Raw genomic sequence first — 16,733 nt, forward strand, 5'->3', positions numbered from 1 at the left:
AAAGAACTGTGGGGATTAGACTTGTAGCAAAAATTAGTGAGCAAATAGTTCTCATACATTAGCAAGAATTATGTTGGAGTATGGCTGCGTTGCATGTTTCCCAAAATCTGCCATGATGTGGTATGTGTAACAGCAAAGTAGCTCAGCTAAAAATCTTACTGTGAAGATTCTATCCTAGTACAAAAAAGACAAGACTGCACTTATGCTTGTGTTCTGAGTTCACATAGTATCTTTCCTTAGATAATCTGTCTCAGTTTGTGGTTAAAAGAAATGTTCCGAAGCTTGAGTAGTGTAATGTATTGTTTTTCGAACAGAAAAATGTTCTTTGAACTAGTATTCCAGATTGTTCTGTTTAGTGATTGCATGGTTTTGTCTGTTATAGGGAGGGGGCCTAAAAGCAGCTAAATCATCTAAAGGGAAAAAGAAGAAAGAATGTCTGGAGGGAAAGGATGGACGGAGGAGGAAAAATGCTTCAGATTCTGGGTGTGATCCTGCAACAAAGAAGCTAAAGGAGAGAGGCGAAGTGGATAGCAATGGTAGTGATGGAGGTGAGGCAAGTAGAGGTCCTTGGAAAGGAGGCTCCAATAGTGAAACAGGACTGGATTCAAGGGCCAAACAGTTGCCTTCATTCATCCCTCAGATTAATCGCAATATTCGCTTTGCCACTTACACCAAAGAGAATGGCCGAACACTAGTAGTCCAAGATGAGCCAGTTGGTGGTGACACACCATTGCCCTTCACTCCATTTTCCTCTGTGGCTGGACAAGCGTTACTGGTTGGATCTGGATGTAAAGAGGCAGGAAAATCCCTGGAACAGGTTGGCCAAGGCACAGTGACTTCTGCAACTGCGGTTACTACAACTGCTTTGACACCGACAACTATGAGAATCTCTGATACCAGTTTGCCAGCTGTTACTGGACAGGAGAAACTGAAAACAGGGCGATCACAAGCCCAGGGAGAGGTGAGTAGCTCATGATCCAGCATATTCAAGACAGACATACGTATTTGCAACAGATGTTCTGCAACATATTCCTGTTTCAAAGTGTGTCCATGGAATTGAGAAAACAACTTTTTCTCTGTTGTTTCCTTTGGAGATGAGGGATTCCTTTCTATTGTCTGATCTAAGAAAGAACTCAAAAGAAAATGGTGATATTTAGTGGAGGAGTTGTAAGACACAAACCCTTATCTTTATTCAGCCTTAATCTGAGAAATGCATCCTTAAAGTCACTTCAAGCGCTGCATTTAATATAATTAATCTTGTGTCATATGGAAAATAACCTACTTAATATCTCTTGTATTTATATAAACAAATACGCATGAGAGAGTGCACTGAATTGAGCATTTAAGTTACTTTAAAAAAAAAAAAAAAAGGAAGAAAAAAAGAAGCCTCAAAACCAGAAAAACAATGAGGCGACATTTAGAGGACCTTTTGTAGATGCCCAACTTGTCTGTTACAGCTATGGTATCTCTGTAGTAGAAGAATAAGCCAGTGGTATCATATACTATCTAGGGCTGAAAACAATGAAATAATTAAAACATTTGAGATGAGTGCCTTTGGAATAAATTTTATTAAAGAGCTCAGTCTGGAAGCAGCTTGAAGACCTTTTAGTTGTGTCTTTGTTTTGAAGGAGACAAGTGGAAAAGTAGAAGGCAAACTCTGTTAAAAACAAAATAGAAAAGTAATCAAATGAAGGCTTATAAAAACAAAACCCCACATCAGTAAGTAAAAAGTAAGTACAGCAAAAATTAAGACACTTTTAGTCTACTGTGTAAAAAAACTGAAGAAAATGGGAGATAGATTAGAGAGTCCAAGGTGATTGCCGGGAGATTAAATGAGTTACTTTCATCCCTGTCTTTTGTATTAGCTAATGAAATGGGAGGAAAGGCGAGATGTTTATCTTGAGATAAGGATTCCTAGGTGGTAAAGTTTAAAGGAGAAATAGAATTGTGGAAGACAGGAGTGTTACATAATTAAATTGTTATATAACAATACAACCTGCTTGCTCTTCCACACCCCCCCCCCCCAAAAAAAAAAAAAAAAGTTCAGCATTGACAGCAACTACAAATTGTGTAAGTGAACGGTCAAAATTGTATCTATCATCAGTTGTATTAAGAACTTTAATTGTACTGAGAAGTTTTGGTACCACCTCTCCTTCCATCCCTCTCCCCAACCCCAAATCACTTGTTTTAAATAATGTATTAGTAATCTGGCTTCAGAATTTGCAGGGGGACCACTAGTTCATTTGAAACTGTATTTTCCTTGAGGGAGGGAACCTGACACAAATCAGTAGGAGTGTTGTAGATAGTTCACATGTGTTATTGCTTCAGACTGTCCACTTTATCATAGTGTCATTTGGTCCTTGAGATTACTTAATAAGCTTGGTTTGCATTCATATTCATATGCTTTTTAAAACTGTTAGAACTCAGTTCATGGAAATTACTTTGGCTCTAAAAAGAAATATCTGAAATTCTAATATCTAATAGGTATGCGGTGACACTAAGGACCAGTGAAATGTGTTGCACAGAGGTTGTGCTTGTATTTAACATGGCCTTGGAATAAAAGTGTGTTAATCATGAGTATTCCTCATGGGAAGATTTCTAAGTGGAAACTCAAAGAAAAGGAATAGAACTGATGAGTTAGTCACAGAATATAGTCAGTTACAGTAGGACTGTGGGAATTGGAAAATCTGAATAAGTATAAATTGACAAGAAAGCAAGTGAATATTCCATGTCACAGTTATGGGTCTAGTGGAAGTCTGCAAGTCAGAAAACTTTCCAGTATTTGAAGATCATAAAAATTAAGCCCTTTGTGCTTAACCTCTATTGAGTAATCCTCTGGAGGGCACCACTTCTTAGGTGTCTTATCTGTCAGCATGTGACCAGAACCAGTTTGTTCACTAACTGCTAGAGGGCTTTCTTTGCTTAATTAACTTTGCAAACCAAGTTAATTATTTCAAGTGTGCTGGTTAAGTAGGAGAATCTTGTCAGGATGATCTTGAGGGAAGGGTGAAAGACAGGAGACTATTGAAAAGCAGTTTCTATCAAGGTTCCCTTCTTGCTGATTTGAAGTAGAACAATCAGCAGTTTAAATAACTTTCTGTGAATTAGTTCACTTTGTCTTGTGTCTCACTTTTGTTCTAAAGCATGATAAGACACTGTGTTCATTTTCTCCATGTGTCTTTAGTATGTAGTGGACACTGTTAGCTCATTAAATAGCTTGTAGGTAGGAAAAATTAGTCTAGCAGAATCTTTAAAAAAGTTTCTTCATTGTAAATAATTCTGCTGGAAGTTTCTATTACAGGTGGATAAGTAGAATGCTAATTGTACAATTAGATGAACCGAAGTATTGCTGAATCAAATAAGAATCTTTTAATAGGCTAATGCTTCTTAATTTTGTTTCAGAATTCCCGAAATTCACTTTTGGCTTCTTCTGGATTTGGAGTCTCTCTCCCAAGTGCTTCCCAGTCCTTGGTATTTGGGGGTGGAAGGAGCCAATCAAATGGAGTGGTGACTCCAGAAAGCAAGCCTTCTGGATTTCCTTTTGGCTGTAGTACTGGACAAGAGGCTCAGAAAGATTCTGATCTGTCAAAGAACTTGTTTTTTCAATGCATGTCCCAAAATCTACCTTCCAGTAACTACTTCACAGTCATTTCAGAGAGCTTGACTGAAGACGCCTCTAGTCGGGACTCATTCAAGCAGTGTACAGAGAGTATGGGTGCTGGGATCTGTAAAGGTAAAATTCTTTCAGCGGACACTAAACCAGGAGCCCAGTCTGGCAGTTCTGTGGAGCGGAAGCTGCCTGGGGAATCTATGCCTACCCTTACTCCAGCCTTTTCACGAAGTCTGTTGAATACTCGCCCTGCAGATAGTCATGAAAACCTATTTTTACAGCCCCCAAAGCTATCAAGAGAGGAACCCTCAAACCCTTTCCTGGCATTTGCTGAGAAAGCAGAACTTAGTCCTTTCAGTGGCTTTGCATCTTCATCTCAGACAGGGGTTTCTACTCCCTCTACACCTGTGGGTCATAAGGCCACTTCTGGCTGGCCAGAATCGCTCACCTCTACGGACTCTTCTCTAGCTAAGAAGAAAACCTTGTTTATAACAACTGACTCCTCAAAGATGATCTCCAGTACTCCTAGTTCAGCAGTTACGGCAGGTGTTCAGAGCCCTTCCACTGTAGGGAATGGCCGTTCCACCTCACCGACCAGCAACCTGACACAGCCTATTGAGATGCCTACGCTTTCCTCTAGCCCAACAGAAGAAAAACCAGCTGTTGGGCCTGGGCAGCAGGACAATCCTCTTCTGAAAACATTTTCTAATGTGTTTGGCAGACATCCACCTGGCTTTTTCTCTTCACAGGCAGAATTTCCACAGGAGAACAAAGCCCCTTTTGAAGCTGTGAAAAGGTTCTCTCTAGATGAGCGGAGCTTGACATCCAAACAGGACTCAGATTCCAGTACCAATAGTGACCTGTCAGATTTGAGTGACTCTGAAGACCAGTTGCAGGCCAAGGCTTGTATGAAGGGAATCCCAGACCACTTGATGGCAAAGCTAGGCCCCAATGCAGAGCGCAACGCTGAATTGCTGCTGGGGAAAGGAAAAGGGAAACAAACCCCAAAGGGCCGGCCTCGCACAGCTCCCCTAAAAGGTGATGATTTGAATGCAGGGTGTCTTGGAAGCACAAGGAGGTGGGATACTGGGATATCTCCTGTGTGATGAACTCTATGAACTAACCATAGGTGTAAACCTCATTTATGCTCAGTAGGCAGCACACAGGATATTTATAAGGCTAAAGCTTAATGCTTCTTTTATGTGAATTATGAGAAATGTTTAAGCGTGTATTTGTCAGGACAAAAGTGTGGTATGCTGCAGACTTGAACAGTCTTATTGGTTTTGCATGGGTATGAGCATACAGATCTCCGAATATATGTTTATTGGGGCCAGTATTCTTTTGTGGTTGCAGTTAACTAATGGATTTTTAATTCTACTTTGCATCACCCAGTTGGCCAGTCTGTGCTGAAAGATATGAGTAAGGTGAGGAAGCTGAAGCAGTCAGGTGAGCCTTTTCTCCAGGATGGCTCTTGCATCAATGTAGCTCCACATCTGCACAAGTGCCGGGAGTGCCGTCTGGAGCGGTACCGCAAATTTAAGGAGCAAGAGCAGGATGACTCAACTGTGGCATGTCGCTTCTTCCACTTTCGGAGGTGCTCAAATTCTTCCTTCCTTTATATGTAGTCTGTGTGCAGAGCTTGGACATGGTCTGCACAAAGTAATTACATTTTACTTATTTAATGTGCTTGGGTACAATAATGAAGATTTTGAGTGTCCTGCATTTCCCTGCATCACCTGACTGGAATTCCCTCACTGGGGCAGGGAGAGCTGCTGTTGGAAGATACAGCATACTGTGTGGGCCTAAGTGTGATACTAAGTGGGCCTTCAGGTCCAGCCTCAGGAGATTGAATTCGCTTTATTGGGCAGAATTTTTCTGTTGGGTAGCAGTTTCTATGTAATAACTGTTCTCTCCCCCTTTCATAAGGAGTTCAGAACAGAGATAAAATTTTTAATCAGTCAACAGGTAACTAAACATTGCCAGCATGAGGCTAATGTTTGACTAGGTTTTGTTGAGTATAGAACTGATTTTTAGGAGTAGAACGCTGCCTGTGTTTTCTCTCTGTGTTGTGTACAGGTCTAACAGTTCTTTGACCTGTCACGATTTCCTTTATCTTCCTTAGCTGCCTATTCTAGCAAGTGCTATGCATTTTTTCCCAAAAAGATGCTTCTTCCCTTTCTGGCATATAAAGGATGAAGTGCATATTTTGTGCCACCCATCCAGTAAGGATTATAGCTGCTTCTCTTCTTAAAATTGTTAAAAAATTAATCTAGCATTGAAATTAGAGATAAGATTGTTTTTGCTTGAAACTGAAGTTACCTTTAATATTGGCAGGAGGCATTCAGGGTTCTGTAATGTTGTTATACCTTTTACCACACAAATAATGATAAAAGAATTGTGGCTCATCTCTGTGGAGAGCAGTGGCAAGAACAGTAGATACAATAAGAATTTTTGTATGTCTTGTAATGTGAACTGTTAGAACAGTTGACAAGTACTAGCAGCCCTAGCCAGAACTGAAATACTGGTTTCCCAAAAGTTGGGAAATTAACTTTCTTGTGAGTTAAAGTAGAGAATTAGAACCATGCACAATTTTACAAGCAGCATCACACAGAAGCCCAAATAAATTGACTTTTGTCATCTCTTTCTGTTGATAGCATAGAGAAATGTGACTTATCAAGCTGTAGGAATTTTCTGTATGTAGAATTTCCCACCAATGCTTACTGGGACCTGGGGATTCATTCTAGTGGATTTTGTGCCCATTGCCTTCGTGTACCTTATTCTTTGTGTTATTTGGATTTGCATAATCATTGTACTGGCTGTAGAGTATAGCACTCTATCTCAAGCGTTTTTTTCATCTTTCTGGGTTTATGTTCTGATATAGGTGGCATCGTAAGTTAATTAAAGGTGGTTGAGCAGCTTCTCAGTTACTCCATCCTGTTTTCTGCAGGCTGATATTTACCCGAAAAGGTATTCTACGAGTCGAGGGTTTCTTGAACCCACAACAGAGTGACCCTGATGCCATGAGCCTATGGATTCCTTCCTCCTCCCCTGCAGAGGGGATCGATTTGGAAACTTCAAAATATATCCTGGCCAATGTTGGGGACCAGTTCTGCCAGCTTGTTATGTCAGAGAAGGAGGCAATGATGATGGTGGAGCCACATCGTAAGCTGGGCTTTTGACATGTTTTTTGTCCATCTTCTCTGTGTAATGTGTGTACAATGCAGTGGCATAGAGTTGAAAGTCTAATAGAATTCCTTGTTAAAATGCTTTTCCTTTTCTTCTAAAGAGAAGGCTGTATTCACTTCTTTGGGGTGTGTGTAATTGTGGGACCAGCATTTGGGATTTTTCTTTTTTTGATCAGTGCAGCTTTACTACTGAGGAAGCTAATGGTAACTTTCCCAGACATCATTCAATTATTTTTTTCAATAAATAAATGCAGAAATCAGCTGATAAGAAAATCAGAATTAAGTCCAGAACACTTACCACAGTGACCAGCTGTGCTTTAATGAGCAGCTTTTCTTACATATTCCTATCCTGTTACGCTCCAAGGAGATCACATAAAAGCTCAGGGTTTTCTAGGGAGGGAGCAGCACCTGCATTCAGCCTGCAAGGACTCAGCTGAGCAACTAGTAGACAGCGTTGCCGCTATAAGGGGAGTGGGTTTAGAAGAAATTTTCTGAAGTTATCTAGTTCAGCCTATCACTTGGATAGCTCTGTGTGATTTTTTTTTTTTTTTTCCTTTAGCTTCTGGAATGTTCAAGGGCAGCCATTTGGAGAGCACTTCCCCTTCCTCAGCAAACGTGTTGGTTTAGAATCCAAGGAGTTGACAGGCATCCAATTAGTACAACTAAATACGCATTCTTTATAGTTTTATAAGTTCATGTTATTTGTTCATAAAACTAGCAGAAGTTTTATAATTTTGCTGTAAGGTCCATAAGTGCTCCCTGAAATTCAGTTACAACAAAGCTCTGTAAAGTACTCTATTTCCTTGTAGTGTGTGCATTTTGGGACTTTACCTTACCCAGTGTTAGAAGTGGGGATTTTAATAGTGTCACAAGACTAGCAAGGATTGTGTCTCTGGATGTAAAAAGTATGTTTTTCTGTACTCTGCCCTCAAGTCATGTTTCTGTGAATTGTTTCTTTATCAATGTTACTGTGATATTCTCAAATTAGGTGGGAGAAATGCAAAAGGTCAAAGCAATAATTCCTAATGTTCCTTCTCTTTATAGAGAAAGTGGCATGGAAGAGAGCAGTACGTGGCGTGAGGGAAATGTGTGATGTATGTGAGACAACGCTCTTCAATATTCATTGGGTTTGTCGCAAATGTGGTTTTGGGGTCTGTCTGGACTGTTACCGGCTGAGGAAGAATCGTCCACGCAGTGGTGAGTACTGGATATTTCCCCCCCCACACCACTGTAATCTTTGAACTGGCTGGTTTTCAGTGGGGATAATTTCTGGGAAGTTGCTGAAGGTTTTGTAGGAGAGTTAGTGACTATCAGCTTGGGAGGCTGGAGGTTTGGAATTTTGGCACTACTGTCTTTCATGCTGCTGTTCTGTTCTTCGTTTCCTTAGATACCTGTGTTTTATCTATTTGGTTTGAATTTGTATGTTAAAATTGTAACATCAGCAGGCATAGGCTGTGTACTGAGACAGACTACTGTATAGTTCCATCTTTTCCTCAGAGAGTATAAAAGAAAAATTAAGTAATATCTTAACAGTTTGGAACCATCACAAGATGAACTAGCATACATTGCAGAGAACCCCTTTCTGTAACAAGGAGTTAGATTGGAAAGTTTTCTTCTTTTTTGGCTTTGCTGACACACTAGGGTTTGTAATTCAGGAATAAGGTCAGTAAGCTCAATTTCTAACAAATAGAGGCATACTGTGTTTAAAGAAGTGAATACCTGGTTGCTTTTTTTGTGTATTTTATTGTATGGAGACCACTTTGGTAGCATGGGTGCTGACAATGGACAGTCTTAGTAAGTGCAAGGCTATTAGTGGCAATTACATTATTTTATGGAGCAGATGTACAAAATACTGGATGTTAATAAGCGTGAGTACTGCTGTCTATTCATAATGATAAGGGTGCCAGAGAACACTGAATGAATTATAAAAGCAATGTATTTTTTAAAATAGATAAAAAGTCACCTATTTTTTATCATTGTTGTGGGTTAACCCCAGTAGGCAGCTAAGCATCACACAGCCACTTGCTCACTCCTCCAGCATGAGGACTGGAGAAAGAGGAAAGGAAGAGGAAAAGCAAGAAAACTTGTGGGTCAAGATGATAATTGTTTAGTAAGCAAAGGAGAAATAAAAAAGAGAAAAAGAAAAGGAAATGAAACAAAGCACGTGATGCAAAAGCAATCTCTCACCACCTCTCACAGGCAGACCGTTGCCTAGCAGTTCCCCAAGCAAAAGATGGCTACCACCCTTTAACTCCCTCATCTCTGTTTTTATTGCTGACTGTGACATTGTATGGCATGGAACATCCCTTTGCTTAGTTTGGATCATCCACCTGGTGGTGTTGCATCCCAACCTCTTGTGCACCCCCTGTCTATTCACTGAGGGGTTGGGTAGAGGTAGAAACAGAGAACACCTGGTCACTGCAAACACTGTTCAGCAGTGGCTAAAACATTAATGTGTTACCAGCATTGTTTTGGTCGCAAGTCTAAAACACAGCACCACAAGCTGCTATAAGTCAGATTAACTCCATCCCAGGCAGACCCAGTATAATAATGAAGCCTATGAAATTACTGCCAGAATACACCAGAAGAGAGCACAACAATCTTTAAGATGTGGTTACCTAGGGTACAGTGGAAATAGTTGAAAGTTGGCACTGTGTATGTTTGATAAAAGCATTTGGGACTGAATATATCACTGGCAGAATGTGGTATAAAGATGTCCATGATTCAAGGGCAGTAAGTCTCTTAACCACTTGTCTTCTCGCATCAAGGAAATAAATAGGATAACCTTACCCGTGCCAGGTTAAAATGAAGAGATGTCCTAGACGTATGAGAAGTTTTTACTCACTGGTGTACAGAGGAGGGTCAGCTTTGAAAGGATTGATATTTTACAATGTCAAGTGATAGTGGAGTGTGTATGTATATGTATATTGCTTATCAGTGATGTCTTCCTGAAAACTGTACTGTAATTATGAATTATTAATCAAGTCTGAAATTTTGGAATAGGCCAAAATGTAGAACCAAGGCATTACTTAAATACAATTACTTGCCTCAAGAGGCTTATGAACTTTGTGCTGTAGAAACAACCTGTGCAGATACCAGATCTAAAGGACCCTGAAATGAAGTTTTATATGATCCTTCTCATATTCTCCCCCACTGACCCCTTCCACCTCCCCCTTCCTTTTTAAAGGAAGAGCATGGTATGTAGTTTATACAGCTACATATTTGTAGGCTCAACTTGGTTTAAAATCTGAAGAATTTAAATTTGTCAGCCTACTTTTCAAACTATTAATTTGCTACTTGTTAGCTTTGTAAGTAGATATACTGACAGGAGAACTTGGTTTCCTCTTCCTGGAACTGATCTGCAGATACTTGTTGAAAAATCTTGGGAGATGATGACAAGAAGAGACAGATTTATTCGATTACTTAGGAAAGCATAATGAGAACAAGAGTACAATATTCAAAAATTGAGGCTAGAGGCTGAGATTTTTAGGTGATTGAAAGTAACAAACTACTAGATATGAAGCAAAAATTACTCTGGTAGTTTTATAACCTGAAGAGGCAAAGGAGTTGCTGTAGATCCTTTTCTAATGGTCTATATTTACAATTTATTTCTGAGATCACTGGATTAATCTCCTGCACTGTAAAGAGTCTAAAGAAACAGCATTGATACAGAAACATTCTGCACTGTAAAGTTCTACTGACTTCTGTAAAAAATTTTTTGTCTGTGTCTTTATTCCAGAGACAGAGGAGATTGGTGATGAGGAAGTCTTCTCATGGTTGAAGTGTGCAAAGGGTCAGTCTCATGAACCAGAGAATCTTATGCCAACACAGATCATTCCTGGTACAGGTAATGCTTAAAACTTGAAAGGAAAAATTCCTGGTTTTTTTCTCAATTCTGAACAAGCATGTGGAAAAAAATACTGAGATAGTTGGTGTTCCTAGCATGGATTTAGAGGAGACATTCGCATGGAATAGTGGAATAGTTGAAGGGAAGGTAACCCAAGTAAGGTCAAGCTGTGGGTTTGAAGTGAACACTCTTCTGACACTAGCTGTGACTTCTTGTGCCTAGCCGTTTTTAATTGTATCAGTAAATTTGGTTAACTTGCAAGACAGATCTCTTTCTTTTCTGTTAGGGGGAGGGAAAGAAAGTAGTCAGTGCTGACCATTTACTTGACTCTTTACATAACTGGTCACGGAATCATAGAATGGTTTGGTTTGGAAGGGACCTTTAAAGATCATCTAATCCAACCCCCCTGCCATGGGCAGGGACATCTTTCACTAGGTCAGGTTGCCCAAATCCCCATCCGGCCTGGCCTTGAACACCTCCAGCGCTGGGGCATCCACAGCTTCTCTGGGAAACCTGTTCGAGAGTCTCACGGCTCTCATTGTGAAAAGTTTCTTCCTTATGCCCAATCTAAACCTACCCTCTTTCAGTTTAAAGCCGTTGCCCCTTGTCCTGTCACTACAGGCCCTGGTAGTAAGTCTCTGCCTTTCTTATGATTCCCCCTTTATATACTGAGAGGCCACAATAAGGTCTCCCCAGAGCCTTCTCTTCTCCAGGCTGAACCGCACCAACTGTCTCAGCCTGTCTTCACAGCAGAGGTGTTCCAGCCCTCTGAGCATCTTCGTGGCCTCCTCTGGGCCTGCTCTAATGGGTCCATGTCTGGCTTGTACTGGGCACCCCAGAGCTGGACGCAGGACTCCAAGTAGGGTAGGGTAGAGGGGGAGAATCACCTCTCTCGACCTGCTGGCCACGCTGCTTTTTATGCAGCCCAGGACATGATATGGCTTTCTGGGCTGCAAGTGCGTATCGCTGGCTCGTGTCCAATTTTGCATCCACTGGTATCCCCAAGTCCTTTTCTACAGGGCTGCTTTCAACCCATTCATCCCAGAGCCTGTATTGATACTAGGGATTGTCCCAACCCCGGTGCGGGACCTTGCACTTGGCCTTGTTGAACTTAATGATGTTCACCTGGCTCCACTCCTCAGGCTTGTCACGGTCCCTCTGGATGGCATCCCTTCCCTCTAGTGAATCAACTGCCTCACTCGGCTTGGTGTCATCTGCAAACTTGCTGAGGGTGCACTCAATCCCACTGTCTGTGTTTTTTGATGAGATATTAAATATTATTGGTCCCAGTAAGGAAACCTGAGGGATGCTGCTTGTTACTGATTTCCACTTGGACATAGAGCCATTGACTGTAACTCTTTGGATGCGGCCAGCCAGCCACTTATCCATTGAACAGTCCACCCATCAAACCCGTGTCTCTCCAGTTTAGTGGCAATAATGATGTGGGAGACCGTATTTAAGGCCTTACAGATGTCTAGGTAGATGACATCTGTTGCTCTTCCCTTGTTCAGTGATGCAGTCAGTCCATTGAAGAAAGCTGCTAGATTAGTCAGGCACAGTTTGCACTTGGTGAAGCTGTGTTGGCTGTCTCTAATCACCTCCCTGTCTTCCATATGTTTCGACTTGTCTTCCAGGAGAATCTGCTCAATGATCTTACTGGACACTGCAGTGAGGCTGACTGGTCAGTAGTTCCCAGGGTCCTCCTTTTAACCCTTTTTAAAAATGGGCATGAAGTTTCCCTTTTCGCAGTCACTGAGGACTTCACTTGACTGCCAGGACTTTTCAAATATGATGGAGAGAGACTTGGCAACTACATCAGCCAATTCCCTCAGGACCCTGGGGTGCATCTCGTCAGGTCCCATCGACTTGTGTATGTTCAGGCTCCTCAGGTGGTCTTGAACCTGACACTGGTGCAGCCCCACCTTGAGTACTGTGTGCAGTTTTGGATGCCTCAATACAAGAAGGACATCAAGCTGTTAGGGTGTGCCCAGAGGAGGGTGACCAGGATGGTGAAAGGTCTTGAGGACAAGACTTAGGAGCAGCGGCTGGAATCACTTGGTTTCTTCAGCTTGGAGAAGAGAAGGCCAAGGGGTGACCTCATCGCAGTCTACAACTTCCTCAGGGGAGGCAGCAGAAGGGAAGGTGCTGATCTCTTCTCTCTGGTGACCAGCAGTAGGACACAAGGAAATGCAATGAAGCTGCACTGGGGAAAGTTGAGATTGGACATTAGGAAAAGGTCCTAAACTGAGAGGATGGTCGGTCCCTGGAACAGGCTCCCAGGGAAGTGGTCATGGTACCAAGCCTGTCAGAGTTCAGGGAGCATCTGGACAAGGCTCTTAGTCATATGGTTTAGTTTTAGCTGGTCCTGCAAGGAGCAGGGAGTTGGACTTGATGATCCTTATGGGTCCCTTCCAACTTGATATACTCTATGATTCTCCTATGATGGGAGGAACTTTGGTCCCCCAGTCCCTGCCTTGAGGTTCAGGGGCTTGAGAGGGGTGAGAAGAGAGAATACTATTGAAAACTGAGGAAAAAAATTAATAAATTTTTGAGTACCTCAGCTTTCTCCAGTCTTATTTAGTGGGGGTAGGAGGGGGCTGTAGATTTTCTTTAATCTTCCTTTTCTGGCCAGCATACCTGTTGAAGCCCATATTATTCTTTTCATCCCTTGCCAAATTCAGCTCCAGCTGTGCCTTACCTTTCCTGATCCCATCCTTACACATCCAGGCAGTGTCCCTGTATTCTTCCCAGGATACATGTCCCTTGTTCACAGCCTGTGCATTTCCTTCTTACATTTTAGTTTGACCAGGAGGTCCTTGCTGACCCATGCCTTCCTTGCTTGATTTTTTACACACGGGAATTGAGAACTCTTGCACTCTTAAGAAAAATGTTCTTCAAGAGCTGCAAGCTCTGTTCAGCTGCTTTGTTCCCAAGGACAGTTTCCCAGGAGGTCCCATGCAGTAATTCCTTAAGCAACTGAAAGTTCGGTCTCCTAAAATTTGGCATCCTGACTCTACTCTTCACCTGGACCATATCCCTCAAGGTTGTGAATTCCACCAGGGCACGATCACTGCAGTCTAGTCTGCCACCAATCTCAACATCTCTAATTAGTTCTTCTATGTTGGTGAGCCACAGGTCCAGTAACGTTTTTCATCTGGTTGGGCTGTCTGTCTCCTGGATTAGGAAATGATCCTCAATGCACTCCAGTAGTCTCCTTGACTGCTTACAGCTTGCTGTGCTGCTTTTCCAGCAGGTGTCAAGGTGATTGAATTTCCCCATCAGGATCAGAGCCTGTGAGCGTGATGCTTCCTATAGTCGAAGTAAGAACACTTTGTCAACAGGCTCCTCTTGGTTGGGCGGCCTGTAATAAACACTAACAGAGAGGTTTCCTTTGTTGGCTTGGCCCCTAATTTTTACCCATAAGCTCTCAGCCTGTTCATTACTGTATTTCAAAGACAGCTCTGTGCAGTCAATCCATTCTTTTACACAGAGAGCAACCCCCCCACCTCCAATGTTCCAGTTGTGCATTTTGTCCCATCACGTTTCAGTGATAGCGATTAGATCATAGCTTTCTAGTTGCACAATGACTTCCAGCTCCTCCTGCTCGTTATCCATGCTGCATGCATTGGTATATAGAGGTACTTCAGCTGGGCTATCAACCTTGTCATCTCTTGAGAGGAACTTGCTCAAATTCCTTTGAGGCATTTCACAGGTGTTTCCCTGTTGGTTCCTAATACACCATCAGCCCCTGGCTCTTCTCTATTGCTCAAATCTCCATCTTCTTCCCCCACTAAATCTAGTTTAAAGCTTTCCATATAGGTCTGGCCAACTTGTTGGCAAAGACTCTCTTGCCCTGCTTGGGCAGGTGAATCCCATCAGCTCCCAAGACACCCGGCTTCTCAAAGGTAGATTTGTGATCATAGAAGCCAAAACCTTGAGTATGGCACCGTCCACGCAGCCAGGCATTCCCCTGTTCAGTTCATCACCTCCTTCCTCTTACTGGGAGGACAGAGAGAGAACACCACCTGTGCTCCAGATCCTTTTAACATTGCTCCAAGGGATATATAGTCTCTTTTGATGGTTCTAAGTTGCCTCATTGCAGTATCTTTGGACCCTACATGGAATAGTAGGAGCAGATGATAATCTATAGGATTTTTCCAGGCTTGACAGCCTCTCAGTGATGTCGCAAAGCTAGTGTTAGCACAATTCTCCACACTATTTGGAGACAAGTGTCTTGTATGTTGCACGTGATCTTAAAGATGCTTAGCAGTAATACTAAAAAAATACCCACCCCTCTGAATATAGTTATATTATAGTTATATTATAGTTAAGGCCTTGGTTTTAGATTTCTTTACATGTGATATTAAAGATGTTAACTTTATTTCCAGCGCTTTACAATATTGGAGACATGGTTCATGCAGCACGAGGCAAATGGGGTATTAAAGCCAATTGTCCGTGTATTAACCGGCAGAACAAATCTGTGTTGAGACCAGCTGTCACTAATGGAATATCACAGGTGTGTAATTTGAGGCTGAAATTGCCTTGTTTGACATTACATTTTTAAGATCTATTAAAACATTACATCCTTTAGATTAATCTCTTGTGAAACACAAATTTTTTTTCTCCATATGTATTCTAAGTGTTTTAGCTTAGCAAAAATCTTCTGGGACAGTTTTTGGGCATGTGTGCTGCAACTGTTATTTACAAAGTGGATATTTGGGCAAATACTCTTATGTAGAAATTGGGTAGGAAGCCGTTCCTATTGATGCTGTACCTTAAAACAAACCACTATGAATAGATTGCAACACATGCATTTATTTTGTTATGGTTCCTAAATGTATGGTGAATCTAGAGCAGTTCTGTTCACACAAAAAGTCCGCATGTGAAAAAAGAAATTGAAAAGCCTGGGTTTGTGTTAAAAGATGATGTGGTAAGAATTTACACCACAGTGCAAGGTCTAATGTACACAGAGAAGAAGCTCTTGTACTCTGCTGCTACGTAAGCATAGAGGAACTCTACTGTGCACTTAAATGAACAAACTAACCCAATACATTGGATAACTAAAATGTCTCCCAAGTTTAACTCTTCCCTTTATTCAACATTAATCAGTTGTTTATATTTTTGTTTTAGCTTCCGACTGTAAATGCTAGTGCATCAGTCTCTGGAAACGAGAGCACCTTTTCCACTGGACCAGGAGCAGGAGTGGGGCAACTAGAAATGGACAGTGTTCCAAAATCTGAAGCAACTGATAGTAGGATAGAAGAACCTGTAAAAACAGAGACATTACCAACCAATAACACTGGTGAAATGAAGACTAACAGACCACTTTGTCCAGAAACAGCTCCATCATCAGCCTTACACTGGCTTGCAGATTTAGCAACGCAAAAAGCAAAAGAAGAAACAAAAGGTGAGCAAATGATATGCCCTTTGGGATTGGAATGAAAAGATAAATGATAATGTACTGCTTGGTTGCTCTAAGTAGCTCTAGCTCTAAGCAGAAAAGAACATGGTCATTTTTCTTCTTTTGCCTCTTAGAACCAGTTCTCTTTTACAGACTTAGGAATATGCAAAGCTGGAAAGATGATGATAGAGCTGAAAATTAAAATACTGTCTTGTCATTCCCAGTTTATTTCAGTGCCAGTTCTTGTATTTATTTTCTAAGTAATAAGCAGCTGGTATCCTAATGTAAAATGATATTAATTAATTTCAGATGCAGCTTTGTAACATTATAACTATTGAAGTATATAAAACTAGTTTGTGTGCTATGAGTGCATTTCCAAAGAATTGAGAGGCTAGAGTCTACTTTGGAGGGTTAGATGAAAGCTTAGAACTTCTTTAATACTCAGTAGTTTGAGTGTGATTCTCAATATGAAATAACTGTTTACAGAATATACATCTCAATTGTCAGAGGTAGCATGACTAACAGGATTTATTCCTGTCCCTGTGTTTAGCAGGAACTACTTTATATGTCAATGTTAAATATTCATGACTCTTTCACGAGTTTTGCAGGGCTTAGCCACTGTAATATTTTGACTACAGTTAAAATTTGAAATATTTCATATTGAAACAATTCAGAAAGTCAGTGAATTTT

At 41.3% G+C, this 16,733-nt stretch overlaps 1 protein-coding gene across 3 annotated transcripts in view; it reads left to right on the plus strand.

Annotated features, from left to right (window-relative positions):
* The window catches only part of KDM3B (lysine demethylase 3B), a 72,032-nt gene that overhangs the window by 27,507 nt on the left and 27,792 nt on the right, over nucleotides 1-16,733 (plus strand). For all 3 annotated transcript variants that reach the window (XR_012837736.1, XM_075766479.1, XM_075766480.1), the window contains exons 7-14: nucleotides 383-961; nucleotides 3,403-4,648; nucleotides 5,003-5,204; nucleotides 6,558-6,772; nucleotides 7,840-7,992; nucleotides 10,535-10,642; nucleotides 15,031-15,158; nucleotides 15,773-16,049. Coding sequence is in view for 2 of the 3 variants with exons in the window: in XM_075766479.1 (XP_075622594.1) it covers nucleotides 383-961; nucleotides 3,403-4,648; nucleotides 5,003-5,204; nucleotides 6,558-6,772; nucleotides 7,840-7,992; nucleotides 10,535-10,642; nucleotides 15,031-15,158; nucleotides 15,773-16,049 (2,908 nt within the window). In the remaining variant the exon portion in view is untranslated. The remainder of the gene's footprint in view (nucleotides 1-382; nucleotides 962-3,402; nucleotides 4,649-5,002; nucleotides 5,205-6,557; nucleotides 6,773-7,839; nucleotides 7,993-10,534; nucleotides 10,643-15,030; nucleotides 15,159-15,772; nucleotides 16,050-16,733) is intronic.

This window comes from Balearica regulorum, chromosome 14 (assembly GCF_011004875.1).
Source record: "Balearica regulorum gibbericeps isolate bBalReg1 chromosome 14, bBalReg1.pri, whole genome shotgun sequence".
In the NCBI taxonomy this organism is placed as follows: Eukaryota; Metazoa; Chordata; class Aves; order Gruiformes; family Gruidae; genus Balearica; species Balearica regulorum.